The 26270-nt window shown below is 65.5% G+C and overlaps 3 protein-coding genes across 3 annotated transcripts; 2 read left to right on the top strand and 1 right to left on the bottom strand.

Annotated features, from left to right (window-relative positions):
* Positions 1-46: 46 nt before the first annotated feature.
* CHLRE_10g428750v5 (uncharacterized protein) lies at positions 47-16058 on the bottom strand. The gene is made up of 28 exons (XM_043066604.1): positions 15703-16058; positions 15314-15403; positions 14530-15048; positions 13858-14025; positions 13347-13486; positions 12883-13018; positions 12496-12657; positions 12047-12127; positions 11642-11854; positions 11178-11334; positions 10271-10789; positions 9851-10063; positions 9444-9627; positions 9015-9162; positions 8459-8644; positions 7435-8175; positions 6891-7214; positions 6308-6631; positions 5895-6013; positions 5421-5561; positions 5035-5248; positions 4329-4812; positions 3120-3297; positions 2720-2908; positions 1586-1737; positions 1270-1400; positions 902-1096; positions 47-662 (listed from the first exon to the last, which is right to left on the bottom strand). The coding sequence occupies exons 1-28, from the start codon at positions 15958-15960 to the stop codon at positions 477-479; spliced, it is 6552 nt and encodes a 2183-aa protein (XP_042920001.1). The 5' UTR covers positions 15961-16058; the 3' UTR covers positions 47-476.
* Positions 16059-16468: 410 nt separating this feature from the next.
* On the top strand, positions 16469-21714 carry CHLRE_10g428734v5 (uncharacterized protein). The gene is made up of 5 exons (XM_043066603.1): positions 16469-17769; positions 18016-18102; positions 18273-19916; positions 20159-20629; positions 20964-21714. The coding sequence occupies exons 1-5, from the start codon at positions 16873-16875 to the stop codon at positions 21195-21197; spliced, it is 3333 nt and encodes a 1110-aa protein (XP_042920000.1). The 5' UTR covers positions 16469-16872; the 3' UTR covers positions 21198-21714.
* A 104-nt stretch (positions 21715-21818) lies between these two features.
* CHLRE_10g428720v5 (uncharacterized protein) lies at positions 21819-26261 on the top strand. Its single transcript, XM_043066602.1, has one exon. The coding sequence runs from the start codon at positions 21926-21928 to the stop codon at positions 25769-25771; it is 3846 nt and encodes a 1281-aa protein (XP_042919999.1). The 5' UTR covers positions 21819-21925; the 3' UTR covers positions 25772-26261.
* Positions 26262-26270: the final 9 nt, after the last annotated feature.

Genomic DNA, 26270 nt, shown 5'->3' with positions numbered 1-26270 from the left:
GACTCCTGGTTGCCCGGGGCTCGAGGTACTCGTGCACCGTATTCCTCTGACCAGCACTTTACAGCGCTGCACCCAAATCCCCAAAGTGCAGCCTCGAATGCGAGTAACCAAAGCTGGGTCCCAGCAGACCGGTCTCACAGACAAACGAAGTCAGCCTCGCACACCGCCTGGACGTCCAAACGGTCGGCGCGTGTGCAGCCCACTGCACCACGTGTTTGCCACAGGACAAGTATTGGCGCCAAACCCCAAATTTGGCGCCAGCGCACACATCAGTACAAGCAAACGGGTCCAAACTACCTCAACCAAACGCTCTGCTGCTCCCGCCTGCTGCTGCTCCCGGCTTGCCATACGCCGCCTCCACAACCACCATCTCTTTGCCACGCGTCATCCTACTCCCACACACCTGCAACTGACACCAGCGCACCTGCAAGCCAACATTCTTTCCCTCACGGCAACGCCTCTTCACTCCTCACTCCTCACGCCTTGAGCGAGTTCTCCACAAACTCCATGGCACGCCGCTTCACATGCTCCACGCTGGCATCGTCGCCCTCCTCCTTCTCATACTCCAGGTACCTCCGGAACAGGAACTTCATCTTCTTGGGCGGCAGCGGCAGGTGCGTGGCGCGCTCAAACAGCGCCCGGATGCGCGGCTGCTCGCCGGTCTGTGTGCGATTGAGCGGAGGAAAGGAGGGAGGGAAGGGGTGAGGACCGGAAGCTGCGGGGCGTTGTGGAGAGCTGAGCCACACAGCACCCAGAGCGGGTTCAGAGCGCGTGTCCACGCACACGGACGACATCATATCGGGCAACAGCACGCACACACACACACATATCCTTGACCGCGTTTAGCATATGGTAATTTCCCGATGACCGCGTTTAGCATATGGTAAATTCCCTTACGCACCTTGATCTCCTGGTCGATGTACACGTTCCACAGGTCCAGCCGCTTGGGGTAGTTGCGCAGCACGCCCTCCAGGATGCCGCGCCCGCGCTCCGCCGAGCCCAGCCGGAACTCCGACAGCGCCGCCCGCGTGAGCAGCTTGATGTGCTTGCGGCCCGGCAGCGACTGAGTGGCGCGCTCCAGCAACTTGCGCGCGCCCTGTGAACGAGCGAGGGTTGGAACAAGCTTGAGAGCTGCGCGTGGGATCAGATAAGAGGAAGGGGACCCGTGATGCAGCCCCTCGCCCTCGCGGCCTCGCCTCTGTGGCCCCGCCCGTGGCCCCTGGCCATGCGCGCCCACATCGCCCTCCCCTTGCTGCGTCCCGCCCTCACCTCTCCGTCGTCCTTGACCAGCGCCCGCTCCAGCGCGCGCACCCAGACCTTGCAGCTGCCTCCGAACTTCTTGGTCAGGGTCTTGGCCACCTGCTCGGCGAGCTCCTCCTTGCCGCTGCGCTCAAAGATGCCTGTGTGCAGTTGGCGAGTGAAGAGTCGCAGAATCTAAAGACCATGTTGTAAATGCGGTAGCGGAACAGTTGGCATTTGGTACACACACGCGTACATCAGTCTGCACAGGCTAACAAGAAGCCCGCCAGACCTCTCTCTAAAGCCTTCCTATGCGCCGCTCTCGCGATACAATTTAAAATCTCACCCAGCGCTGCCATGTACATCTTCTTCTGGTCCGTGTACGACAGCGCGCGCCGCAGCAGCCCCATGGCCGCCTCCTCGGGGCTGGGCTGCGTGCCGAAGGCGTTCTCCAGGTTCAGCCAGGCAACCCACACGTTGAACTTCTCGCCCTCCTCGCTGCGGGGGATTAGCGTGGGGAGGTGGAAAAGGAGGAGGTGGGAAAGGAGGTGAGGAGGAGGGACAGAGGCAGGAGAGGCGGAGGCAGGGGAGAGGAGGTAACGGGGCGCGGGCGGTGTGGGGTATATCTCAGGGCGTGCGGTGGTTGGTGTTAGGCAGGTACTGCGGTATGGCACGCCGTGTGCACGGTGCGGGTCGGCAGGGTGACTGTGTGTGAGTGTGTTTAGGAAAGGGGATGTAGCACGGCGTTTTAACCCCGAGGCGGGCTAGATGCAGCCGCGGCAGGAGGTAGATAAAACGTTCTGGGTTTACTATGCGGGGGAAATCAGCCAGGCGCCCACATGACGGGCGCGCAGGATAGTTGTCCACCGCGTCTTTGCAGCTGCAGGTGCAGCGGCGTGCGGAGAAGGTTTGTGTATGTGTATGTGCGTTCAAGACGGATGTAGCACGGCGTTTTAACCCCAAGGCGGTGTGCTTGCGTCCGCGGCGAGAGGTAGATAAACGTTCAGCTCACTGTGTGGTGGGTATCAGCCTAGATGCCCACATGGAGGGCACGCAGGATAGTTGTCACCGGTGCAGCTTCTGCTCTACCTGCAACAATGAAATTCTACTTTTTGCTTCGTGAGGGCGCTATGAACGGTGTAACATGTGAAGCGGCTTGACGAATGTAGCACGGCGTTTTAACCCCGAGGCGGGTTAGTTAGCGCCGCAGCAAGAGGTAGATAAAACGTTCTGGTTTCCTTCTGTGGTGGGAATCAGCCCAGGCGCCCACATGAGGGGCGCGCAGGATAGTTGTCCACCTAGACACAGCCCTCGAGTCCTCCACCGTTTTGTTGTGAGCGCCACGACCTAACGCATCGACAATCTTTACAACACAATGCACTATGGGACGCAAGAATACACCCGTGCGCTTCTCGTTTCCCTTGCGGGTACACACACGCACAGCACAGCGCCCGCAGCCCGCCCGCAGCCCTTCGCTCACCGGTAGTTGATCGAGTCCAGCGCGCGCTGCGCCACCTTGCGCGCGGCGTCCATGTCGCCCAGACCGATGTGGTGCGCCATGTACTTGATCCACACGAACGAGCTGTTGGGGCTGGCCAGCACCAGCCGCTCAAAGTCGGCGGGCGTCTGCGGCGCCGCGGTGCCAGATAGCCGGGCCAGCTCCGCCTCCCTGTGAGAGCGTGGGCGGGCGCGGGGAATGGAGGGGGCGTCAGGCGTGTTTGTGGTTGCGGCCCGTTGTGTGTGATGGCCGATGGGAGTAGGGGTGCGTCGTGCTGCAGGAGTCAGGAGGCACGGAGCTGCGATGCGCCACGCGCACATCCTATTGGCCTCCACCACACACCACCCACCATCCACCACCCAACCCACCACCCACAACGCACCGGATCTCGCGCTCATGCTGCTCCTTGAGCCGTTTCTTCGCAGCCTTGCTCAAACCCTTGCCGGCCTTGTCGCCGTCTGAGGCGGCGGCGGCGGCGGGCGCCGCGGCCCTTGGGTCGTCTGCCAGCAGCAGCTCACCCCATGGCGTGGTCAGGTCCAGAGCCCCAGTGGAGGTGGTGGCTGCAGGGCAGGGTAGAGGGAGAGATGGGGAGCTGGGCGTGTGTGTTTTGGGCTGTGTCGGCACGGGTGTGGGGGTGTGCAGACGGGGTGTGCAGGAGCGTGGGGGGACTGGCGATCGTGTCAGTTCAGGTCTCCAACAGTTTTCCGCATGGGCTGTGGCCCTATATGGAAATGCATCAAATGTGAATCATCAACCACGATTTCCGCCCGTCGCGCATCTGCTGCGGTGCAGGATCGAACAACTGACAAGGCACAACGCGTGCAGGAGTGTGTGCGTGCAGGAATGCGTGCAAGAGTGCGCATCCGCAGATATGCAGGTCTCAACAATGTGTCAGTTCAGGTCTCCAAACGTTTTCCGCACGGGCTGTAACCCAATATGGAAATGCATCAAATGTGTATCATCGTCCACAGCTGTGACCCATCAGTGCGGCGCGGAGATGCATACGTGAGATGAATATGACAGGCGCGTGTCCTTTGCGTACATGCGTGCTCGACCTGATGATGCGTCAGCCAGCGTGTCAGTTCAGGTCTCCAAATGTTTTCCGCACGGGCTTTAACCCAATATGGAAATGCATCAAGTGTGTATCATCGTCCACGGCTGTGACCCGACAGTGCATGCGCCAAGTGCGTGCGTTCTGTGTGCTTGTATGCGCGCAGGTACCCTGTCCTTCGTCAGTGCTTTCAGCGTGTCAGTTCAGGTCTCCAAAAGTTATCCGCATGGGCTGTGGCCCAATATGGAAATGCATCAAGTGTGAATCATCGTCCACGGCTGTGACCCAGCAGTGCATGCGCCAAGTGCGTGCGTTCTGTTCGCTTGTATGCGTGCAGGTGCCCTGTCCTTCGTCAGTGCTTTCAGCGTGTCAGTTCAGGTCTCCAAAAGTTATCCTCATGGGCTGTGGCCCAATATGGAAATGCATCAAGTGTGTATCATCGTCCACGCGTACGGCTCCGAATCTGAGTGCATGTGCGCCCATTCTCCAAGCCAAGCCCGAACGTCCCCTACCCTCGCAACCACCTGCCGCCCGCCTCACCTGGTTTGGAGCGCTGTGTCGCCTCGTCCTCCTCCTCGTTCTCCTCCTCGTCCTCGCCATCCGCCTCGTCGTCATCCGACGCGTCCGCCATGGCGACATCGGCATCGCCGTCCTGGTCGTCGTCATCGTCCTCCTCCTCCTCCTCCTCCGACACGTCCACGTCGTCAACGTCCACGTCCGATCCGGGGCCCTCCTCGCCATCCGCCTCCTCGTCCTCCTCGCCATCCTCCTCCTCGCCGTCCTCCTCCTCGCCCTCGCCATCCTCGTCACCCTCGCCGTCCTCCTCCTCCTCCTCCTCGTCGTCGTCGTCGTCATCTGCAAGGTCTGCCATCTCGTCATCGATGTCGGCGCCACGTTTCCGCTTGCCCGCGCCACCGCCTGCTGCGGCCGCCGCCTCCTCGGCCTGCTGCAGCACGGACGGCTTCATGGACAGAGACAGGCGGTTGGCGGCGGCGTCAATCTTGGTCACCACCGCCTTGACCGCCTGCGTGTGTGCGTGTGTGTGAAAGCGTTAATGAACGCGGTTAAGCGTGAGGAAAGGAGCAGACGGAAAGGACCTTGCATGCACGGGTGCGTAATTTGTCCGGACCAGAACAAGGCCTTGCTCATCGCTTAGGCTTGCACCGGTCGCTGGCGTGCGCCCAACTCACAAACACCGAGTTCATCTACGCACACACACGCTGGTAATACATACTCCGCCACACACCTGCTTGGGCTTGAACAGTGCGGAGATGTCCTTGACGGCGCCGTCCGCCAGCTCGCTGATGTGCGCCAGCCCCACCACCGAGCTGTTGCCCTCCACCTCCACAAACACGCCGAACTTCTCCACCCGTCGCACGCGGCCCGACACCAGCTGCCCCTCCTTGAGCTCGGCTAGCGACTGAATGGCGGCGCCCGAGGAGCCAGAGCGAGGCGCCGTTCTGTGTGTCATGCGGTTTACATGGTTGACTCATGTTAGGGGCGACACATTCAGAGACGTTCAGGGAGTCATCAGTGTTTCAAATGTAGGTTCCAGAGACGCATGCCGCGTTCCCTATTGCCCCTACCTCACCGCGCCCCGGGGCCCGCCCTACGCCCGCCCCCCCCCCCCACCTGAGCGACAGCTCCAGCCGCCCATCCGCCTCCAGCGCCACCACGCGCGCCTCCAGCCGGCAGCCGGGCGGGAAGGCGGCGGCGGGGTCCTCGATGAAGCCGTCGGACAGGTTGCCCAGCTTGATGCGGCCGTCGCGGTACCTGCAGGCAGACAGGCAGTGTTAGAGGCAGGAAGACAAGAGGCAGGTGGGGGCGCGCGGGGGTGCAGGAGTGAGGGGTTGTGGGGTGCGGGGGAGTCGCGGGGTGCGGCGGTGAGGTCCATGATGGTGAGCAGGTGGCGATGTTGTGACCAGTCCGTGACGCAGCGCAGATGATGCAAAACAGACGATGACAAAAAGTATCGACCCTGCTCAGCCACCTCCCATCCTGGCCCACCGCTTCCCCTGTCCTCCATCACACCCATTCTTCTTCATCATTCCTCATTCATCGCCCTGTCACAACCACCGCCCGCTGTCGCCTCCTCCTCCACCCCACCTGTCCAGCGCCACGAACACGCCCTTGGCGTCGCAGCGCTTCACGTAGCCGCCCAGGCTGTCGCCCACCTTGACGCCCGACACGTCCAGCAGCTCGGGCTGGGGCGCAGCAGCCGCAGCCTGGGGGGGGGGGTAGGATGTTTGGGAAATCTTTACGAGGGGGGGCAGACATGAACGACGAGGGGCGCACACACGTTCACGTAGCTGTCACAGCTGCAGTTTCAAGACGGTGATGCTTATCGCAGCAGTTCATATACATCATTGTTTTGTTTATGAATGCGGATGTTACAGAGGGGACAGTCCCAGCACCCGAAGACGCCGAGCCATCACATGCTATCAGGGCCCAACATGATTGTTTGTTTATGCCACGACGACACGGCCGCGTACGTCCGAGTCAAGCGTAGCACTGCTTACCTGGTCCTTAGCCGCCGCCGCGTCCTTGCCCTTCTTCCCACCAGCCGCCGCCGCAGCACCCGCAGCACCCGCAGCGCCCGCAATCGCGCCTCCGCGCGAGGGCCTCAGCGACAGCACCGCAAAGTCGCCATCCTTGCCCAGCACCCGCACCCGCACGTAGGTGCCCTCTGTCAGGCCGGCCAGGGCGTCAGGCACGGCCGCGTCGTGTATGTCGGTCAGGGCCACACGGCCGGCGCGCTTGGGGCCCAGAGACACGCGCACGCCGGCGCCGGACGCGGACAGGATGCGGCCCATCACCAAAGCGCCCTCGGCCGGCAGCGGCGCCTGTGAGGTTGTGGAAAGATTACGCAATTGAGATAAAAAAAAGCACACACGGAGAAAGGATAGCATAATGGGAGGCTCAGCCAGGCTTGTGAAGCACCAGGCCGCTCGTTTGCCCACCCAACAGAGCACAACGCAACGACGGCACGTACACGACGGGCACGCACACATAACACACACACACACACACACAATCACACAATCACACGGACACGCGCACACACACACACACACACACACACACACACACACACACACACACCTGCGCTCCGGCGCCGGGGCCGCGCGGCTCGGAGCCGTGCGTGGCCTTGCCGCTGCAGGGGTCCACCAACGACAGGTCCAGCGTGTGCTTCTTGGCGTTCACCGCCAGCACGCGCGCCAGCACCGGCGCCCCGGGCTTGAAGTGCGTCGACAGGTCGGCGCACACGTTGGGGTCCAGGGAGGCGTCCAGGGCGGCGCAGCGGCCGCGCACGGCGGGCCCGGCGCCCAGCCACAGCGCGTCCTCCGCCACCTCCAGCACGAAGCAGGTCAGCTGCTGCCCGGGCACCAGGTCGCCCAGGACCACGGGGGGCGCCTGCGGCTCCGCCTGTTTGGGTGCGCGTGTGGTGCGTGTGGGTGCGTGTGTGATGGACACATTGAAAGTAAGGGATGGGGGCAATGGCGTGCCGGAAACGGAAGGGGGTCACTACGGGCGGTAGGCGCGCCTGGCATGCTTGCAATCGCGTTCACAAGCCCAGCAGCAAAAAGAACCAGCTTCATAATTTGCTCACACCCACAACGAGGCGGCCGTATCAGGCTGGACGCACCTTGCGCGCAATGGCCAGGCGGCTGGGCCTCAGCGACAAGTCCATGACGCCGCGCTTGTGGCCCTCGCCGCCCTGCAGCCGTCCCAGCACCACCGCCTCCACCACCTGCTGCAGCCGGAACCCGTCAAGAGGGTTCTTGACAGCAGCAGCCGCCGCCGCGGCACCCGCAGCACCCGCGGGCTCGCCCTTGCGGGCCTTCTTCGCCGCTGGCGGGCCGCCGGCGGCGGCGGCGGAGGAGCCGGCGGCGTCCAGCGCCGCCGCGGCGGCTGCGGAGAGCAGCGCCTTGACGTCGACGTCCACAACCTCTGTGACGTGGATGCGGCCGGAGGCCTTGCCGATTGACACGTCCAGCTGCTGCGGCTGGATGCCTGTGATAACCGCCTCCACCACCGTGCCCGGCGTCAGATCCACCTTGGCGGCGGCGGCGCCGCCCTTCTTGCCGTCGGCGGCGGCGCCGCCAGCGGCGGCGGCTGCGCCGCCGCCAGCCTTGGCCGCGGCGGCGCGCGTCAGCGGCACGTGGCACAGCACGCGGCCGGCGGGGGCGCCGGAGGCGGGCGTGGCGGCGACGGTGGCAGAGATGCGTTGGCCGACGGTGAACTTGCGCGGCACGGCGTCCGGGCGCGGGGTGTTGAAGTCGGTGATGGCGGCGTAGGCGAGCAGGTGGGCGTGGGAGGGCAGCGACAGGATGAGGTACTCGCCGGGGCGGATGCCCTCCACCACAGCCTCCACTTGTGTGCCGGGCTGCGAGTAGTGGGGTGTGGGGCGTGGTTGGTTGTGTGGAGAGAGCAGTACAGGTAGGGGAAACGGGGGTCGGCACTGGCTGCATGTCAGCAAACGCTTCACTCAAGCGCTTTGCACGAAGCGTTCTGAGCGAGCCATGCTGTGTGTGGGCCCTGCCGACCCAGCATAGACGGTCTGCAAAAGCTGGTCTACTCCTCAGCGTCCTTACGACGTCGACAATACTTACATACGGTACTAGTACCAAAACACAAACACAAGCCCCGCTGCGTCACCAAGGGCTCACCTTGAGCTTGCGCAGCGCCTCCTTGCTCGCCGCCGCGTCCTTGGCCGCCGCCGTGAGCTCGGGCTTGAGCGACAGCTCCACCAGCCCCTGGTGCGCCACCACGTCGAGCACACGGCCCTTGAAGCGCGAGCCCACCGCGGGCGCGGCGGCGCCGGTGTGGCTGGAGGGCACCAGGCCCACCACATCCTGCAGGGGGCCGGGAAGGGAGGGGCGGCGAGGAAGGGGGAGCGAGTGTGTGAGAGAGACATGCGTGCGAGTAAGGAGGTAGCGAAGGGGGTTTGTGATGACTCCAGGCGGGGCAAGCGCACCGCGTCCGCACCACACCAAACCAACGCCACTGTTGCTCCGTACCCCGAACCCCTGTCGACCCTTCTGCCCCTGCCTGCCCCCGCCAAAGCCCCTCCGACCACTCCTCCTCCCCCCTCGCATTGCATCTCTGGGTTGCGCGACGGTCCTTACACTATTGGGACGTTCTTCATTGGGCTCGGGCAAATCACCAGCACACACACACACACACACCACACACACACACACACACGCGCAAGCACCCACTCACCGGGTGTCCATCCAGGTCCGCCACCAGACCGAAGTCCTTGACCTCGTGTACGACGGCGCCCGCCAGAGACCCCAGCGGGAAGGCGGCGGCGGCGGCGGCGCCGTCCGCCACCTCGTCGCCACGCAGCACCTGCAGCGCCGCCATCTCCCTGTGTGCGGCAGCAGTGTGTGCGGCAGGAGGTAGGGAGTGAGAAACGAAGAGCCATCAAGGGCTTCAGACCCTCTGCAACACCCCAAACCGTGACCGCAAGGACTCGGCCACAGCCGCTGCTTGGGGTGCGGCTCCCACGCCCACCCCAGACACACAGCATTCAACCGACATTCCCCAGCCCCATCCGCAACCCACCCACCCACACACCCACCCACCCACCCACCCACCCACCCACACACCCACACACACACACACACACATACACACACACTAACACACCTGAAGTAGTCAATCAGGTAGGCGGCGTCGCTGGAGGCGGTGGCGCTGGGCCGCAGCAGCACTGTGAAGCGCTGGCGGGCGGCGTCCACGGTGGCCACCAGGCAGCGCACGGACTGGCCCTCGGCGAACAGCTCGCGCGGGTTGGACACGAACACGTCCGACAACTGCGGCAGGCCGGCGCGGCCTGGGTGGTGAGCGGATGGGTGGAGGCGGGGTGGTGGGAGGCAGCTTGTCAGCCGGATGTCCTTGAATGTAAATGGGTGTGCGGATATTCGAGGAGGAGTGCTCGGCAGCCCTTGTGGCGTTGTGTAGGACGTAACCACGTGTTCCTTCTCAACAGGGTAGACAACAGCAGATGCAACGCAGCGAAGCTGCAACGCCAGAAGCCACCCATCCAACCCACCCACCAGTGAGGCCCGCCAGGAAGCGCACATACACGGCATCGCCCGTCACGTTGGCCACATAGCCGCTCAACAGCGCGCCCTCAGACACCTCGCCAAAGGCCTTGGGCAGCGCGCCGCCGCCGCCGCCGCCCGCCGCCGCCGCCGCCAGCAGTGACGGCTTTCGGCTGACGCGCAAACAGCGCTGCGCCTCCAGCCGGTCAAGAATGAGCACGCGGCCTGTCAATTGTTTCCAAGACGAGGAAAGAGGTAAATGCGGAACGAGGTAAGTGCGGCTTAGTTAGATATGCCTTGGTCTGCATACCGTATCGCACTCCCCCAGCCGCTGGCAACAGCGCACACCCATCCTCCGCCCTCCATCCGCCCCCACCCCCACCACCCCCACCACCCCCACAACGCTCGCGACCCATCGCATGTTCAACTCACCCAGCTTGCTGCCGGGCTTGATGGCCTCCTTGAAGCCCTCCACCGCCGCTGGGTGGTCTGACAGGTGCGCGGCCTCCAGTCTGCCGCGCACGCCACCCGCCGGCCCTCCCGCCACGTCCAGCCGCAGCACATAGCTCACGCCGCCCGCCGCGCCCGCCGCCGCCTCGCCGCTCGCCTGCACCTCCACCACCGTCGCCTCCGCCACGTCGCCCGGCTGCAGACCGCCCAGGGCATCAGCGCCGCCGGAGGCGGCGCCGCCGGCGGCGCCAGCCGCCGGCGCAGCCGGCGCAGCCGGCGCTGCCACGGCGGCGGCGGCAGCCGCCTCCGCTTGCGCCTTCGGCGCAAGCGATAGCTTCAGTTTGCCCTTGGCGGCCGCGAGCACTGTGGCCTTGACCACCTGGCCCACGCTGAACACGTCCTGAGCTGTCTGGCCCGGCTGCAGGCCCAGCTCGGCGGCGGCGGCAGCGCCCACCACTCCGCCGAAGAAGGTCACGAACACGCCCAAGCGGTCGTGGAAGCCTGGTGGGTAGGAGGTCGGGGTGTGGTTTGCGGAGGAGGGGAGGAGGTCATGGCGTGTGTACGGTGGCTACGAGTGGAGGATGGAGGTCACAGGCACTGCGCATGTATGTCAAATGGCTGGTGCGGATAACTGTGTGTCGAATGCAAGCATGAGGCCGATAGGTGTTCCCGCGATGAGGCACGGGGTTTGGGCTCCTCAGTGTATGAGTATTTTATCACCACGTGTGTGGTCTGACAGCAATTGGACATTGTACTGAAGTCATCATTGGAGCTGCAAGGCCGACGTGCAGGTCCGCCTTATTTACCCCACGGCGTGCGTATCTTCGGGGTTGCTTCAATGCTAGGCATGCCCCGCCCCGTCCCTCCCTCCCTCCATCCCCCGTCTCACCGGTGACCAGGCCGCTGTATCGGCCACCCGGCACCGCCGCCTCCAGCGACGCCAGCGGCGCGGCCTTGGGCGCCAGGAGCGCCTTGCGCAGCGTCAGCGTCAGGCGGCGGGCGGCCGGGTCCACCTCCAACACGCGGGCCTCCACCTTCTCGCCCACCTGCAGTGTGTGTGTACACGATGTGGTGTGTATGCGATGCGAGGTGTTTCCTTTACACGCTGACACCATGGACCGGCACCTACACCCCTCTGCCCCCCAGCCCGCATATGTACACATTGACACACACACACACACACACACACACACACACACACACACACACACACACACACACACACACACACACACACACACACACACACACACACACACACACACACACACACACACAAACACACACACACACACACACACACACACACACACACACACACACACGCACGCGCGCAAGCCCGCCCGCGCCCACCTTGACCTTGATCTTTGCGGCGCTGCGGCCGCCCTTGGACCCGCTGCCGGCCAGCTCCGTGGCGTGCAGCGGCGGCACAATGCCGCGCACCCCCTCCGCCACCGACACCACCACCGCGCCGCCGCCGGCGTCCTTGTCCGGCACGGCCGTCACGGTGCCGGTCAGCAACATGCCCGGAGCCAGGTCCGCCAGGCTGAGCACAGAGGCCGACACCTGCGTGTGTTGTGAAAGTGCGCGTGTGTGTAGGGGTCATACACATACATACACAAACGTGTGGAAGCATAGTGCTGTAATGAAGGCTTCATCGTCCTGTTTGGTAAGAGTTTAGTCCGGTACCGGCCCGCCCGCCCGAGCTATCGCTCACCCCTTCCCCCCGCACTCCGCCCCCGCTTGCCCCCCCCCCACCTGGCTGGGCCGCACAGTGACGGTGGCCATGCCGTCCATCAGCCGGTAGCCGATGACGCGGGCAGGCAGCTTGGCGCCGGCCTGGCGGGTGAGAGGAGGTGGAGGTGAGAGGAGGTGGAGGTGAGAGGAGGAGGTGCAGGAGGAGGTGCAGGTGGAGGTGCAGGTGGAGGTGGGTGGAGCAATGAGGCGGTGGACGCGGAGCACAGGTTGGGCGGGATGGGAGGGATGAAGGTGCGATTGGAAGGATTGGAGAACGCGCTCCGCTCCATAGTCCAAGCGCCGTCCCGCGCCGCCTGGCTCCCTTTCCCTCCTTCCCCCCCTCACTCCCAACCCCATATTGTCCCCGCAGTTCCCACTGGGCGTCCGGACAAGTATCACCAAACTCGTGTTACATCTACTTCTTCGTTCATGGACGGCTGCCATCCTCCAACACACACAGACACACACACCTTGAACTTCTTGGTCATGTCGGCCGCCGCCTCCTCCGGCTTCACCTTTGTCTCCAGCGCGTTGGCCACGTGGCAGAAGGCGGGCGCGGGGCCCTCGGGCAGACCCGGCAGCCGCAGCAGCAGCCCCGGCCCCGCAAAGGCGTCCACACGCATCACCTCGGCCTGTGCGCGCGCATCCACATGCCCCTCATGCAAGGCCGTGCGTTGCGTTATTGCGCCAACCGCCTTATCCCATTCCGCTCCCATCTCCCAACATCATTTCCCAGCCCCCACGTTACCCCATATCAACCCACCTCAACCCACAAACCACGAACCCCCCTCCCAACCACCCCCACCCCCTGCCCCCTCCCAACCCCGCCCCAGGTGCCCCCGCCCTGCCCGCCCCACCTCCTGGAACACGCTCCCCAGTGTGGGCACGGGGCTGGGCAGCGCCATGGCCATCAGGTGCGGCAGCAGGCTCAGCCCGCAGCGCTTGCCGGCCGGGTCCACGTACAGCAGCCGGGCGCGCAGCTTGGCGCCCTCGCTGCAGGGGGGAGGCGGTGCGTGAGGGGGGAGGTGTGTTTTGGGAGGCGTGTGTGTGAGGAGGGAGGTGTGTGGAGGCGTGTGTGGAGGTGTGTGTGGAGGTGTGTATGGAGGTGTGTGGAGGTGTGTGGAGGTGTGGGGATGCGGGAGAGGTGAAGACTAGGGTTGGAGACTGGCCCTGGCTTAGGGGCCGTTGGTGCCCCTGGCGCCGTCCTACCCGTGTCGCTCAGGGAACAGAGCAGCACCGGTTGAGCTGTGGGGTTTGGCGTCAGCCAAATTCCCCGCCACTGCCGCCATCACCAACACCCCCCTGCCGCGAGCCCACCCACCTGTACGCCTTCCTCCAGTCCAGGCCCGCGCCGTCGGCGCCCGCGGCGGCGGCGGCGGGCGATGCGGCCGGCAGGTGGTATGAGTCCACAGTGCCGTGGAAGAAGGTGAGGAAGGACACCAGGAGACCGTTGGACAACACCTGGGAAGGGAGCGGCGATGCGGCATTTAAATGCAGGTGTCAGGTCCCAGGCCCTTCACGAGTTCGCATCCTTCGTCCGTTGCGGGCAGCCACTCCCTATGTCTGACGTTCACTTGTCCTTGTCGTGCTGCCACTCCGTGCCTCCCGAGCAGGCCACGCCGCCGCTGTCTGTCACCGCACCAGACCACCACCCCCCAAGCCTATGCCATTCAGCCGCTCGCCCTCAGCCCTCTGCGGCTGCTCCTCTCCCTTTCCCCTTCCTCCCCCTCCTCCTCTCCCCCTCCCCCTCCTGCCCTCCCCCTCCCCCTCCCCCTCCCCCCTCCTCCACCCCTCCGCCTCCTCCTCTCCCTCCTCCGCCTCCTCCTGCTCACCTTGCGGACCTTGACGTTCAGCAGCGCCCCCGGCAGCAGGCAGTCCAGCCCCGTGATGGCGTCCGCCTCCTTGGTCACCGCGCCCGCCACGTCACCCGGGCCGCACCCCACCAGCACGTTGCGTTTGTCGCCCGCCGAGCGAACCACCACATCCAGCAGACCCCCCACCTGGGCGAGCAGCAGGCACAGTTGGATGTCAGTGTGGGGAACACAAGTGGCGGGGGTGGTTGGTTGGGCGTGTATGGGGGCTTGTGGGGGCTGTGGGCGTCTGGGCGTGTGTGCAAGTGCGTGGTGAGGGCACGGGGCCAGTAGGGTTCTGGGAGTCTGTTTGGCGCGTACGAGTGTGCTCCTCAGAGAAGTATCATGTCACCATAATATGGTCTGACAGCAATTGGACATAAGATAGGTAGTCTTCATAGGAGCTGCTGTGTCTTCGTCGTGACCGGTGCGCACGCGCGTCCCTTCCCGACACTGCAAGCAGTATGGCCTCCCAGTGCTTCTCCATCCAGCCCAATCCACCCGTCTCACCCCGCTCATCACCCTCCGCCACCCCTCCCACCACCCCTCCCAAACTCCCTCCCACCACCCCTCCGCCCCTTCCCACCACCCCTCCCCACCACCCCTCCCCACCACCCCAACCTCCCGCACCCGCCGCCGCCGCCCCCCTCACACCTGCAACGCCACGCCCTCCCCGAACTGCTCCACGTAGTCCTTCCGCCGCAGGAAGCCGCTGGTGCCCTTGATGCCGAAGCTCAGCGTGTAGCCGTGGTCCTCCACACTGCGCACACACGCCCCCACCGCCGCCCCCTCCACCAGCCCGCCCGCCCCCAACTGCCCCTGCACGTCACGCAGCAGCAGGCTCAGCTCCACGTGCTTCGCGCTGCGACCCTCGCCTGCGCCCTCCGGGCCCTCCACCACCACGCAGCGGACAAACTGCCCGACCGCGAACAGGTCAGTGAGCGGCGGCGCGGCGCCGCCGGCCGCCGCGACCAGGGCCGCCGCCTTTTTGGCGGCGGGCGTGGTGGCGGCGGCGGCTACGCCGCCGGCGGGCGCTTTGAGCATGGCGGCCAGGATGTCGGAGGCGCGTGCGGGCGCCACGTGCCCGCGCAGGCCGTGCGGCAGGGAGATGACCAGGCCACGTGGCGTCACCTCCAGCACCATGCCCCACAGCTTGGTGCCCACCGACAGGTTCTGTGGGGGTGGGCGGGGGCAGCCGGGAGGGAGGGAGGGAGGGAGGGAGGGAGAGGAGAGGAGAGGCTGTCAGGGCACTGGGTGGTAGGCCCTGGCGCGGCACCGGCAGGGGTCGGGCACCAGAGGAGGGGTTTCGCACGTGTGCGAAGCGGCAGGCTGAGCATGTGGCATGCTACGCTGTGCAACACAGGCATTACACGCGCTCGGCCGGCCAAAAGCGCCACCCGCGTCCGCAAAAGCTGCTTTTGTGGATCCGCGTTCGCACCTTGACGCGCAACAGCTCCACATGCTTGGCCATTTTGCCCTCAAGGGAGGCCGCCTGGCGCCCGAAAAACGCGTCCTCGTCATCCTCGCCCTGTGATTGCGCACCGAGGCCGTGGGTGTGTGGACAAGGTGGTTGGGGAAGTCCAAGCATCGGGGCGGGCGAGGCGGGCGTGCTCGCCCGGGCGCGCGAAGGCGGACGGTCGGAGCGCGGCAGTGCGCCGCCGTGGCGGTAATGCCTTCATGGTCTGCCGATGGAACCAGTGGCGCGAGACTCGCGACACAAAATGCGTCCATAAGGCCCGCCCGTCGGCGGCGGATGCTGCACCCGAATCACCCTAGCCGTCTAGAGTGCACATAGTGCATGATATTCTGTCCTTTCACGAGACATACCTTCTTTCCAGTTCGAGGCTTTTTGCTCTTTTGCTGCTTCCCCTCCGCGAACTCAGCCTCCACCTCCGCCTTCGCCGCCTCGGCCAATTGCTTACGCTCGAGCGCCGTCAAAGCATCTGCGCCACCACGAGGGAAATCCTCCTCGCCATTCGTGGTAGTCACAGCAGCCTTTGCCGTCTTCTCGGGCTTGGCCGTCTGTTCCGTTGCCGGCTGACCCTGCGGCTGGCGCCTTTTCTTTTCGTACTGAGCGGTAGCCATTGTTAATTTTGCAGGTTAACGTGTAGGTTTTCGGAACCACCCGCAAGGTGCCACTGGCACCGTGCGATTAGCAGGACATGTTTGGGAGTTCCTTTACGTGGGTGCCGGCTCAGCACAGCGGTGACACACTAGCATAATGCAGTTATGCAACTTGAGTGGTGCATGTATGGCAGTGTGAAGGAGGCGCATGGGCGCGATGGGGGAGGCGCGGGCTGGGTTACACACGCGTACCCCATCGATGCACCATGTTGCCCTTGCGCCCATGCAGTGTTCCAACTCATGCAAAGCATTTCCCTAAGTATGGTCCCATCGTATGTGGCCGCCCGCTTTATCCGGTCTCGCAAACGCAGGAAACGCCGTTTCACGGCGCCCGTATGTGCACTGCCTGCCCTGCAGATGAACTGGCGTAGCAGCTCTGACGCGGCTAGCTATGGCCTCCCGCTTCGTTGCAGGCGCCGGGCAAAACTCAAAGCTAAACTTCAAGCCACTCGTAGGCTTTCGACGACCCGTACTGTTAGAAAAACCGGCCTGAAACCGCGCCCCATCCCTTCGACAGATTCATCCCTTTACTAGAATCCGGCCTGCTGTCCGAGTCTTACACCTTCTAGTCGCCAAAGCCGCACAGTGCACCACTTCCACTGCTCAACTCATTTGTTCAGCGTCTACCTGAACCATGCACTCGCTAGTTTGGGTTGCGACGCATCCTCTAGCGACGCATCCTCGCAGAAGTTTGCTAGTTGCGAGTAAAACAGCTCCTGTTGTTGGAGTCCTTTGAAGAAAGACCGCACTCGCCCGGGTCGTTCGGCCTAAAGGCTACATGCTAAAATAAAACGCCGAGTTTTATTGCTGGTACCCTGGCGAGGCCAGTGCTGGGCCTTATACACATCCGTTACCTAGCAGGAAGCTTTGGAAATGGCCTCAAGCGACCAGGCTTCGCTGGCTCAGTTGCCGACCAGCCCCACAAACCGGTGCGGCCCCGACCCCTCGCGCGTGTGGACTCCGGTCGTGGTCCGCTGCATCGCCTCCTTCCTGCCGCCCAACGAGGTCGCCTGCAGCTTGCGCCTGGTGGACAGCGCCACGGCCGCGCAGTTCGCCGCGCCCGCACACGCCACCGTCACGCTCAGCCAGCCAGTGCCGCACCACGCCTTCGCGGCGCACTGGACCCGCCCCGACGCCTTCACCGCACTCAGCCGCTGGGAGAGGCGAGAGCTGCTGCGGCTCACGTCTTTGACGGGCGATGTGTCAAACTTGGGGCTGCTCCTTCCACTGCTGCTGCGGCATGACCCGCTTGCGGTGAAGCCGGCGGTGCTGGCCGCAGCCGCCGGCAGGGGCCACCTGGCAGCACTGCAGCTCCTGATGGATGGGCCGCCGCCGCAGCACCAGCAGCAGCAGCAGCAGCAGCAGCAGCAGCATGGCCAGAGCCAGGCCGACCACCAGAACCAACAGCACTACCAGCCGCACGAGCAGTATCAGCGCTGCCAGCAGCAACAGCAACAACTGCAACAGCAACAGCAGCGACAGCAACAGCAGCGACAGCCCCAGTCACAACCCAAACGTAAAGGGAAGGAGCAGAGGCAGAAACTGAAGCAGGTTGAGCAGGCGCGGCCGGAGCAACCGGAGTGGGAGTTGAAGCTCAGCGCGGTGGACGCCTTCGTGGCTGCGGCGGAGGCGGGCCGGCGGGACGTGTGCGAGTGGCTGCTGCGGCGGGAGCGGAAGCGGTCGGCGGGCCTGCAGCCTGATGAGCTGGCCTGCAGCGGCCTGTGCCCCGCGGCGGCGGTGCGCGGCGGCCTGACTGACCTGGCGGAACAGGTGGGGACTTGTGTGACGTGTGACGTGTGGCGCGGTTTGCCGGGATTTGTACGGCAATACATGGATTGTGACAAGGTTGCAAGCGTGAAGTGTTGCTGTGGCGTTGAGAGGCATTGGCATGGGCGCGTCAGGTAGCTACGTGATGGACGGGGAGGTGGCGGCAGTGCTCCAGGATAGGGCTGGTGATGATCTTCGCGGGTGGCTGACCGTATCATGCCCGAAAACCTTGAATGCATGCACTCACAGATGGCAACGCCGGCCGGTCGTGAGGGCCTGTGGCTGACACCAGGGACTCCGGCATTGCAGGAGGACGCGGCGCTGGGCCTGTTGCGGGTAGGTCGAGGGGCTGCTGCAGGGACCGCAGGACACTGCAGGGACCGCAAAGACTGCGTTTCTCGGAGCAACAAATCACACCTGTTCCGCACCACCACCGAAGCTTGCTGCCGGGGCAAACCACAGCTGTTTAGCGTGCGTGGACATCTTGGTGGACATGCCATTCACAGGGCGCGGCGGAGGTCTGCGACGCTGGAACCTTTGAGCTCCTGTTGGGGCGCCACGGCGGCTGCTGTCTCACCAACCCGCTCGCGCGGCTCTGGCTCATCGCCGCCGCCGCCGCCTCGCCCACGCCCGACTGGCGCGACAAGTTCGAGGTGCTGCATGAGCGGCGCTTCCGGCGCCAGACCCTGGTGGGCATTGAAGTGGTGCGGCGTGTGCGCCCCGGGGGCAGCGGTGCGGCTGGGGCGGCGGCGGCGACGGCGGTGGGTGCACGTGATGGACCAGGCGCGGCAGGCCTGGCGGGAGCTGCTGCCGACGCTGCGGGCATGGAGCCCGCAGCGGGCGTGGCTGCGGGCGCGCTGGGGGCCGCACCGGACGGCGCGGCGGCGGATGCAGGGGCCGCTGCCGCAGCCGACGGCCCGGCGGCGCGGCTCCGGTTCCTACACGAGCAGCACGAGATGGCTATGGGCGTGGATGTGGTGTCCGCGGCCGCGTACGCCGGGAACTGGGAGGCGTTGGAGTATCTGCATCAGCTGGGTATGGTGCGGCTGGACGCGTGCGTGCCGCGCCTGGTGCTGTTGCGGGCGACGCAGGGCGGGCAGTGGGGGCTGCTGAGGAAGCTGCTGGCGCGGTGCGCGGCAGCGGCGGCGGGCGGCGACGGCGCACCACGAGGTGGCGGCGGACGAGCTGGAGGCGGAGGTGGAGGCGGAGGCGGTGGCGGGGCGCGGGCTGGCGTTAGCGCCAACGGTGCCGGTACGTTCTGGCGGGTGACGGTTGTCCACGGCCTGAGGCCAGGCGGGGAGCGGCGGCTGGGCCAGGGCGAGGTGGCCGCGCACGCGCCAGCCCGCACCGACCCGGGGCCGTCAGGTGCAGCGGGTGCTGCCGCTGCTGCCGGCGGCGTCGCGGCTGGTGGCGGCGGTGCGCCAGGCGTGCCAGGGACTGGAGGTGACGGGGAGGAGCAGCGTGCCCCGGCCGGCGCAGCCGTGGCCACTCCCGATCCTCCCGCCGACATCATGAGTACCAGCGGCAGCAGCAGCAGCCACAGCGCGGTAGCCATTGCGTCGGCCGCAACGGCGGATGCGGGCGCTACGAGTGCGGCTAGAGCAGACGCATCACCAGTAAAAGTAGCAGTGGCAGCAGCTGCGACAGCAGCAGCGGCAGCAGCGGCGACAACAGCAGCAGCCGGAGCTGCAACCGCCACAACCGCAATCGCCGCGACAAGTACCGCAATTGCCGCAACTTCCACGACCGGTGCAATCGCTTCAGCTGTCACTAGTACAGTTGCTCTCTCGCCGATGCAGACGCCGGTGCTGGCCTTGGGCAGCCACCGCAACCCACCGGAGGAGCTCGGGCTGGGCGCCGCGCCCTGCGGCGCCGCCGGAGCGTGGCTCCTGTGCGAGATGGTATTGCAGCCGGATTGTAGCCTGCAGGTGTTCGAGTGGCTGGCGGCGGGGCAGGGCCCACGGGTCCAGCCGTACGCAGCCGTGCTCATGGGGCGGGCGGCGGCGCGCCGCGACGGCTGGCGCTGGCTGCAGCACTTGCGGCAGTGCTACAGCCTGCCATGGCGGGCGGTGTGTTTCAATGAGGCGGCGGGCGCGGGCGCCAGTGAGGCACAGCTGGCGTGGATGGTCGCGGACGGCTGTCCCGTGCCGGTGAGCGGGAAGCAGGGCTGGAAATGCTGATGGCAGGCTTGCCCTGCTTTTGGTGTCGCAGCGTGAGGAGCGCTAGCAAAGGACGACGAGGCGGGTTACCAGGAAGCACATCAGCAAGCTGCGGTTTGATTGCGGCCGCAACTGCCCACCTGTGACCTGACAGACCGCCTTCCGCCACGTATACTCACACACGCGCGCGCGCACTGTCTTTGCTTGTTCCCTTCCACAACACACATGCGCAGTGCGACGGCGAGCCTTACGTCCGCGCAGCTGCCGTGTCCGATGTAGCCATGCTGCGCTGCCTGCAGCGCCTGCGCCGCGTCGCGCCGCCGTCGGCGGCGGCGGCCTCCGGGACCGAGGCCGTGACTGAAACTGAGGCCGGGATTCGGAATGGCGCTAAGGCTGGGACTGGAGGAAGAGCACGTGGCGCGGATACAGACACCCAGAACTGCGGCGCCGGTGGTGGCGGCAGTATTGCTGCTGGCATCCTCGGGGAAGCTTGTGGCGGTGGTGGGTACGCCTATGGCGACATGGGCCGTGGCGATGATGGCACACGGGTGGCCGGCGGCAGCTACAGCAGCCGCTGCCGCTGGCGCCAGGGGGTGCCGTGTGTGCCGTCGGTGCTTCTGCGGGCGGCGCTGGCGGCGGGGCGGCCGGGCGAGGACCGGCTGCCCGGGCTGCAGGCGCTGCTGGACCTGGGGCTCGTGGGGCAGGTGAGCGGTGCATGCGCATGTGTATTTTGTATGCGTGTTTTGCTTCCGTGGGATCTGGGTTGGGTCGTTGAGACCTGAGACATGATGGGATGGAGGAGAAGCCGCGCTGCATCGAGAGGGGGCAGGTACGGTATATGGGATGCTGTCGTGGGAGACGATCCAAGCTTCGATGGATCGCGGCCCAGAATCTGAGAAGGTGACAGAGGTGACGGAGGCCATGGTAGTGAGGCACGGGGAGTGCAAGGGCAACCTGCGTAAGTTACGACCGCCGCATGCACGACATGCGGCGATTGGGCTTTAACCCAAGCTTCCGAATCTCCCGTCGAACCTGCAGGTGGACTGGGACCACGTAAAGGAAGGGATGGAGCAACACCAGCACCGCGGCGCCTCAGACGCGTCGCGGCAGCGCGTGCTAGCATGGGTGAAGGCAAAGCGCAAGCAGGCGCGGAGGGAGGAGCGGGAGCGAGCTCGGCGGCGCGGGGGGTTGGAGCGCGTGGCGGGTGTGTTTCGGACGGTGCTGACTTGGGCCCGTGCACTGCGGCAGCGGGACAGCAGCTCGGGTGTGTGACGACAGCGTTGTTATTGCCGGGGGATCCGCAAATTGCTGCGTCGGCAATGCTTCGTCAGGCACGCCCTGCCACGTGGACCGTGGACCGTGACTGGTGGACCGATCGTGGCCCGCGTTTCATCATGCACCTGTGATAGCATCTCATAAGCGCCATAAGCGCCATAATCAGACCCTCCAGGGGAGGGCGTGAACTTTGCAAAATGTATGTGGAAGCGAGAATGAACCGAAGCCTCGCGCGCATCCAACAACTTCTCAGGCAGGTTTCGAGCAACCCCACTTACGTGGAGCGCTTGGTATCAAAAGCCGATGCAGAAATCGCCAGCCATTTTGCCATATATGGGCAGGCCACTGTCGAGGACCTAAATCAAGCTTGTCCGGGGTTCTGCTATGAACTGGTGAACACCGTACACGTGATCACGCGCAAGGCTGTAGAGAGCAAGCTGAGGGAGCATGGAGCTGCTGAAAAGTTGCGAGTGTGCAACGCAGTCGTGCTCCTGGGGGTCACTTCCCCCTGCGCGGTCGCTTCCGCCCTCCTACGAGGGGACGTTCTCAGCGTGTTGGCGCAGGGCTTCGCCGCCATCGCCCAAAGCGACGTTGATGCCAGCGGCAGCAGCAGAGGCAGTGGCAGCAGTGGCGGCGGCGGCGGTAGCAGCAGGGACAGCGAGGACAGCTTTGGCGGAAGCGGAGGCGCGTGCGAAGGCGCGGCAGTAGAGCTGCGGCGCCTGCTCATGGCCATGACGTATTTGCTGAACATCCTCAATGTTGTCAGCGTTGGATCGTCGCGCGAATACCAGGAAGCTGCGGTCTCCGAACTGGCTACTGCGCTTGCTCAGAGCCAAGTGTTGGAGCACGCCGCGGCGGCGCTGCTGCGGCTGGCAGATCACCTGCACACGCTGCCTGCCCCGGCTGCGGCGGCGGCCGGTGGCGACAGGGGCGGCGTCGATGGGGGCAGCGGCGGCGCTGATAGCAGCACCAGCGGCGCCGGAGGCGGGAGCGGCGGCTCGGCCGGGCGGCGCTCGCACCCGGTCCACCCCCCCGGAAACATAGCCGTCCGCTCACCACCTGACCTTGCAGCCACGGCGGAGGAGCTGTGGGGCCTTCACCAGCACGCGTCAGAAAGTTTGCTGTGCGTGATCCATGGTTTGGTCGCGGGCGCGTACCGCCCCTGGGAGTATCTCAGCGCCAGTGTGGACCGGCATCCGCAGCTCGGCCCGATCGGCGATTTTGCCCGCGCCACAGGACTAGACCCAGTGGCAATGGCAGATGACTTTCGCCGGGTGGTGGTCGGACCCGCCGTCCAGCTGTTCCTTCTGGCATGCGTTGCGACCGCTGGTGCAAGTCCACAGCTGCTCACGGCCGAGCCAATCCAAATCCAAATCCAAGTGCAGTCCCAGCAGCCGCAGCCGCCGGCGCTGCAGCTGAGGTGGACAAACCGCCCGCTGCAGCGGCACAAAATGATTGGGGCTACTGGTAAGGGGCCGTCCACCTTGGCAGCAGGTCTGCAGGCGGCTGCGCTGGCGCTGCAGGCGACGGTGATGGGCGCCGGGCACGTGCTGCCGTTTGCGCAGCCGCCGTACGGACATCAACCCGGTGCGCATCCCCGGCAGCGCCCGGCGCACCTGTCCCCCTTCACCTCCTCGCCAGTGTGTGTGTTTGACATTGTGGCACGTACCTGCGACGCGGTGCTGGCTTCGGTGCTCGGGGACTCGGCGGCAACAGCTGCTGGCGGCAGTAGCAGCGCCGGCGCCAGTAGCAATGCAGGTGGCGGCAGCGGCGGTGGTGGCAGCTACAGCGATGACGGCGTTGGCAGGAAGGTCCATAGCATTTTGCACCCCCTGCGACTGCTGGTGCGGCTGCTGCCGGAGCTGCGGCCGCGTCAGGCGGCGGCGCGGCTGCCGGGACTGTGGCGGCTGCTTGCGGCAGTGCTGCCGCTGCTGCTCGCAGTGCCCCCCCAACAAGATCTCGTGCTTGACAGTGTCAGCCTGGTAAACGATGCAAGCCTGCTATTGCGGCTGCGACTGAACGAATTTGGAGTGGTCCTGCCGCCGCCAGAATGGCTGCCGCGGCAGTCGCCAGTGCCGGTGCAGCAGCCGCGGGAAGGTACACACGGCGACAGCAGCGCGGATCCTGATGCACCATCCAAGGCGCATGCAGGAGCAACAGCAGCAGGCGGCTACAGCGACAGCCTTTGGTTTGCTCTGGACGCGGGGCTGCTGCCGGCGCTGGAGCAGCTGCTGCGAACGGCCTTTGCCGCCCACGCGGCGGAGGAAAGAGCAGGTGCGCCGGCAGCGGCGGGGGCAGGCACAGTGGCGGTGGCAGCAGGCGCACAGGCAGCGGCAAGCTCAGCAGCGGCTGCAGGCACAGCAGGGGCAGCAGAGCCAGTGGGGATGTCAGGCTCTCGGAGCAGGGCTGAGGAGCGCGTAATGGCGGCGATGTACATCGCCGGCTCCCTGCTGCTTGCTTCAGGCGTGTTTCCGGCGGTGCTGACGCACGCGAACATGAGCGAGGTGGTGCCTTTGCTGGCGACCCTGTGCGGCGTGCTGCGGCAGCTGGCCACCCCGGGTGGCGACGTGAAGCTCCACTCTGTACCGCGCCTGGGTGTTGCGGTGGCCCTGCGCAAGCAGGACGTGCAGGCCTCCGCGGCGTGTTACTGGAAGCTGGTGTTGGGGTCCTTGATCGAGCAGGTGCAAAGCGTGTTGGATGCGGCTGGAGAGGAGGGCACAGGCCTGGCAACTGCGGAGTCCCAGCAGCAGCAGGCACAGCAGCCGGAGCAACAGCCGGCCGGTGCTCCAGCGGATGCTCAGGCCGCCGCTACTGCTTCTGCTGCTACAGCTGCTACTGCCCGCAACACCGTCCCAGATGGCGGCGACGAGCCGCCCACCATCAACAAGTGGCTACAGCCGGCTCACGTCAGCCGCGCCTGGATGCTGGCGGCAGCGGCGGGGGGGCTGCCGGTACCCCGCTCGTGGGAGTGGAAGTGGTTGGCATCGCTGAGCGGCATGTTCGCACTCTGGGCGCTGCCGGCGATATGCACCACGGCGCCGGATGCCAAACTGGCCATGCCCATCGCAGCGCTGGACGTTGCCATGTCCTTGCTGTCAGCACAGCTCCACGCGCAAAGGAGCCTGCTGGTGGCGTTCATGAGGTACAACACGGTCGCTACTGCCCTGCAGGCCGGGGTTGACGCTGGCGGCACACCTGCCAGCAGTAGCAGCGGCGGAGGCAGCCACCGCGATCGGAAGGGCGAGCGGCGGGAGTTGTACACACTAGCGCACCAGCAAGAGGCGCTGGCGAACTTGCATGAGTGGATAGCTTATTGCCAGTCGACCGGCACGGTCCTTCTATATGCGGAGTGTGTTGCGCATGTGCGACGTGCTGCCATGATCGGCGACGTGTACAACGGACGCCGTGGGGTGCACGCAAGCGGTGGCCCGCCAGAGGTGGCGGTGCATCCTGCTGTACACGGAGGCGCATTGTCGCCAGCGGCGGCGGCTGCGGGCGCATCGAGACGACCCGCGCCCGCGGTGGCGGCAGCGGCAGCGGCTGAAGTTTGCGAGCAGCATGCCAGTGCGACGACGGCAGCTGCAGCTTGCAAGGGCCACACGGGTGCCGGCGCCGGTGCCGGCGGCAGCAGCAGCAGGGGCGTCGGCGGGAGCGGCGCCGGTAGCAGCGGTGGCAGCAGTGCGATGCCTAGCTTGTCCATCGGCGGTCCCGTGCGGCACCTGTCGGATGGTGAGCAGCAGGCGGTGGCGCGGGCGATGCTGGATGTCCTCGAGGTGGAGGCGGCGTGCCTGCCGTGGATGCGACTCGGCAAGATATCCCATGACTGCCCCGAGCACCGCCTGCCCTTCCTGATGATGCCGCCTGATGCCCTGGAGCTCCTCGACCGCGGTGATGAGCGGCCCTGGCTGAAGCCGTTCCTGCTGCCGGGCCCGAATGACGGGACCTGGGGCCGGCTGTGGCTAAAGGTGGCGGCGCCGCCGCGGCCGCTGACGTCGGAGGAGGTGGCGGCTGCGTCGGCGGCATATCCGGAGCTGGTCAGGCAGGTGTGTGCGCGGCACATGCCAAGTAACTGCGACCAGTCGTTCTCGACGCAGATACCCGGGCGGCTTGCGTGTGGCTTCTTGGAGTGCGACAGCCAGCAGCTTGCGGGGCACGAGGCGGACCTGGACGAGGCGGCGCAGGCAGACGAGGGCTGTGCGGGTGGTGGCGCGAACGGCAGCGCGGGTGGCAGCGGGGGCGCGGGTGGCAGTGGCGATGGCAGCCATCGCGCGTCGTGGGGCGCGGCGGCGGCGGCGGCCGCGGCTGCCCCGAGGATCTGCGGCAATCCCGCCTGTCGCAACCTGGACGGCCCCAGCGCGCTCATCCCGCCCGGGGCAGGGAAGACGTGTGCGCGCTGCCGCATGGTCACCTACTGCTGCGGCGCGTGCCAGCTGGCGCACTGGCGCGAGGGGCGCCATGGAGAGGTCTGCCCGCTCCTGGCTCAGCTGCGGCAGCTGCGGGAGCGGAGCAGCGCTGCGCCGGGCGAGGGTGAAGCGGCGGCGGAGGGGGTCGCTGAACAAGCGTCACGCTGAGGCAGCCTCCTGTAGGAGATAGAGCAATGGGGCGGGAAGGCCCGATAAATGCTATCTGAAATGTTTTGGGGTTGCAGCTTGGAGGGAATTCGGTGTGCTCTTGAGGTGCTTGAGTTGTTGTCATCTGTGTCTGAGTGTCATGTTCGTCTGCATACGTGCCATGGCGATAGGGCACTGCCGGTGCGAAGCGGCTGAGGGGCCCTGCACGAAGTCGTGGCAGGCACAGGCGCAGGGTAGAGGCGTGTGGTAGGGGTGTGCGGAGACGTTTGAGCTCACGGCTTCCGCGGAAGTAGTACAAGCGTTACTAGGGAGTGACATGTAGCGATTACACATGAAGGAACGCATGTACGGGTGCATGTCAAGGGTGGCGGACGTGTGTGTGAGTTTGTGTGTGGGCATGTTCAACCGGGGATGGTGGCGGCACAGGGCATCTGCCGTTTTTGTACAACGCTATTGCACATGACATTCACTGCTGTAATAAATGAACATTACAGCGTCG

Source organism: Chlamydomonas reinhardtii, chromosome 10 (assembly GCF_000002595.2).
Source record: "Chlamydomonas reinhardtii strain CC-503 cw92 mt+ chromosome 10, whole genome shotgun sequence".
Classification (NCBI taxonomy): domain Eukaryota; kingdom Viridiplantae; phylum Chlorophyta; class Chlorophyceae; order Chlamydomonadales; family Chlamydomonadaceae; genus Chlamydomonas; species Chlamydomonas reinhardtii.
The sequence above is the reverse complement of the archived record's forward strand: the minus strand, read 5'-3'. Positions and strand labels throughout refer to the sequence as shown.

Excerpts from the sequence above, each read along its gene's own strand:
- CHLRE_10g428750v5 (XM_043066604.1), bottom strand. The coding sequence starts at position 15,960 with ATGGCTACCGCTCAGTACGAAAAGAAAAGGCGCCAGCCGCAGGGTCAG. Across the intron at positions 13,019-13,346 it reads GACTGGAGGAAGGCGTACAG|CGAGGGCGCCAAGCTGCGCG; the intron begins GTGGGTGGGCTC and ends TCCCCCCTGCAG. Across the intron at positions 7,215-7,434 it reads GCCTGGCCATTGCGCGCAAG|GCGGAGCCGCAGGCGCCCCC; the intron begins GTGCGTCCAGCC and ends GCACCCAAACAG.
- CHLRE_10g428720v5 (XM_043066602.1), top strand. The coding sequence starts at position 21,926 with ATGGCCATGACGTATTTGCTGAACATCCTCAATGTTGTCAGCGTTGGA.
- CHLRE_10g428734v5 (XM_043066603.1), top strand. The coding sequence starts at position 16,873 with ATGGCCTCAAGCGACCAGGCTTCGCTGGCTCAGTTGCCGACCAGCCCC. Across the intron at positions 17,770-18,015 it reads TGACTGACCTGGCGGAACAG|ATGGCAACGCCGGCCGGTCG; the intron begins GTGGGGACTTGT and ends ATGCACTCACAG. Across the intron at positions 19,917-20,158 it reads CGGACGGCTGTCCCGTGCCG|TGCGACGGCGAGCCTTACGT; the intron begins GTGAGCGGGAAG and ends ACACATGCGCAG.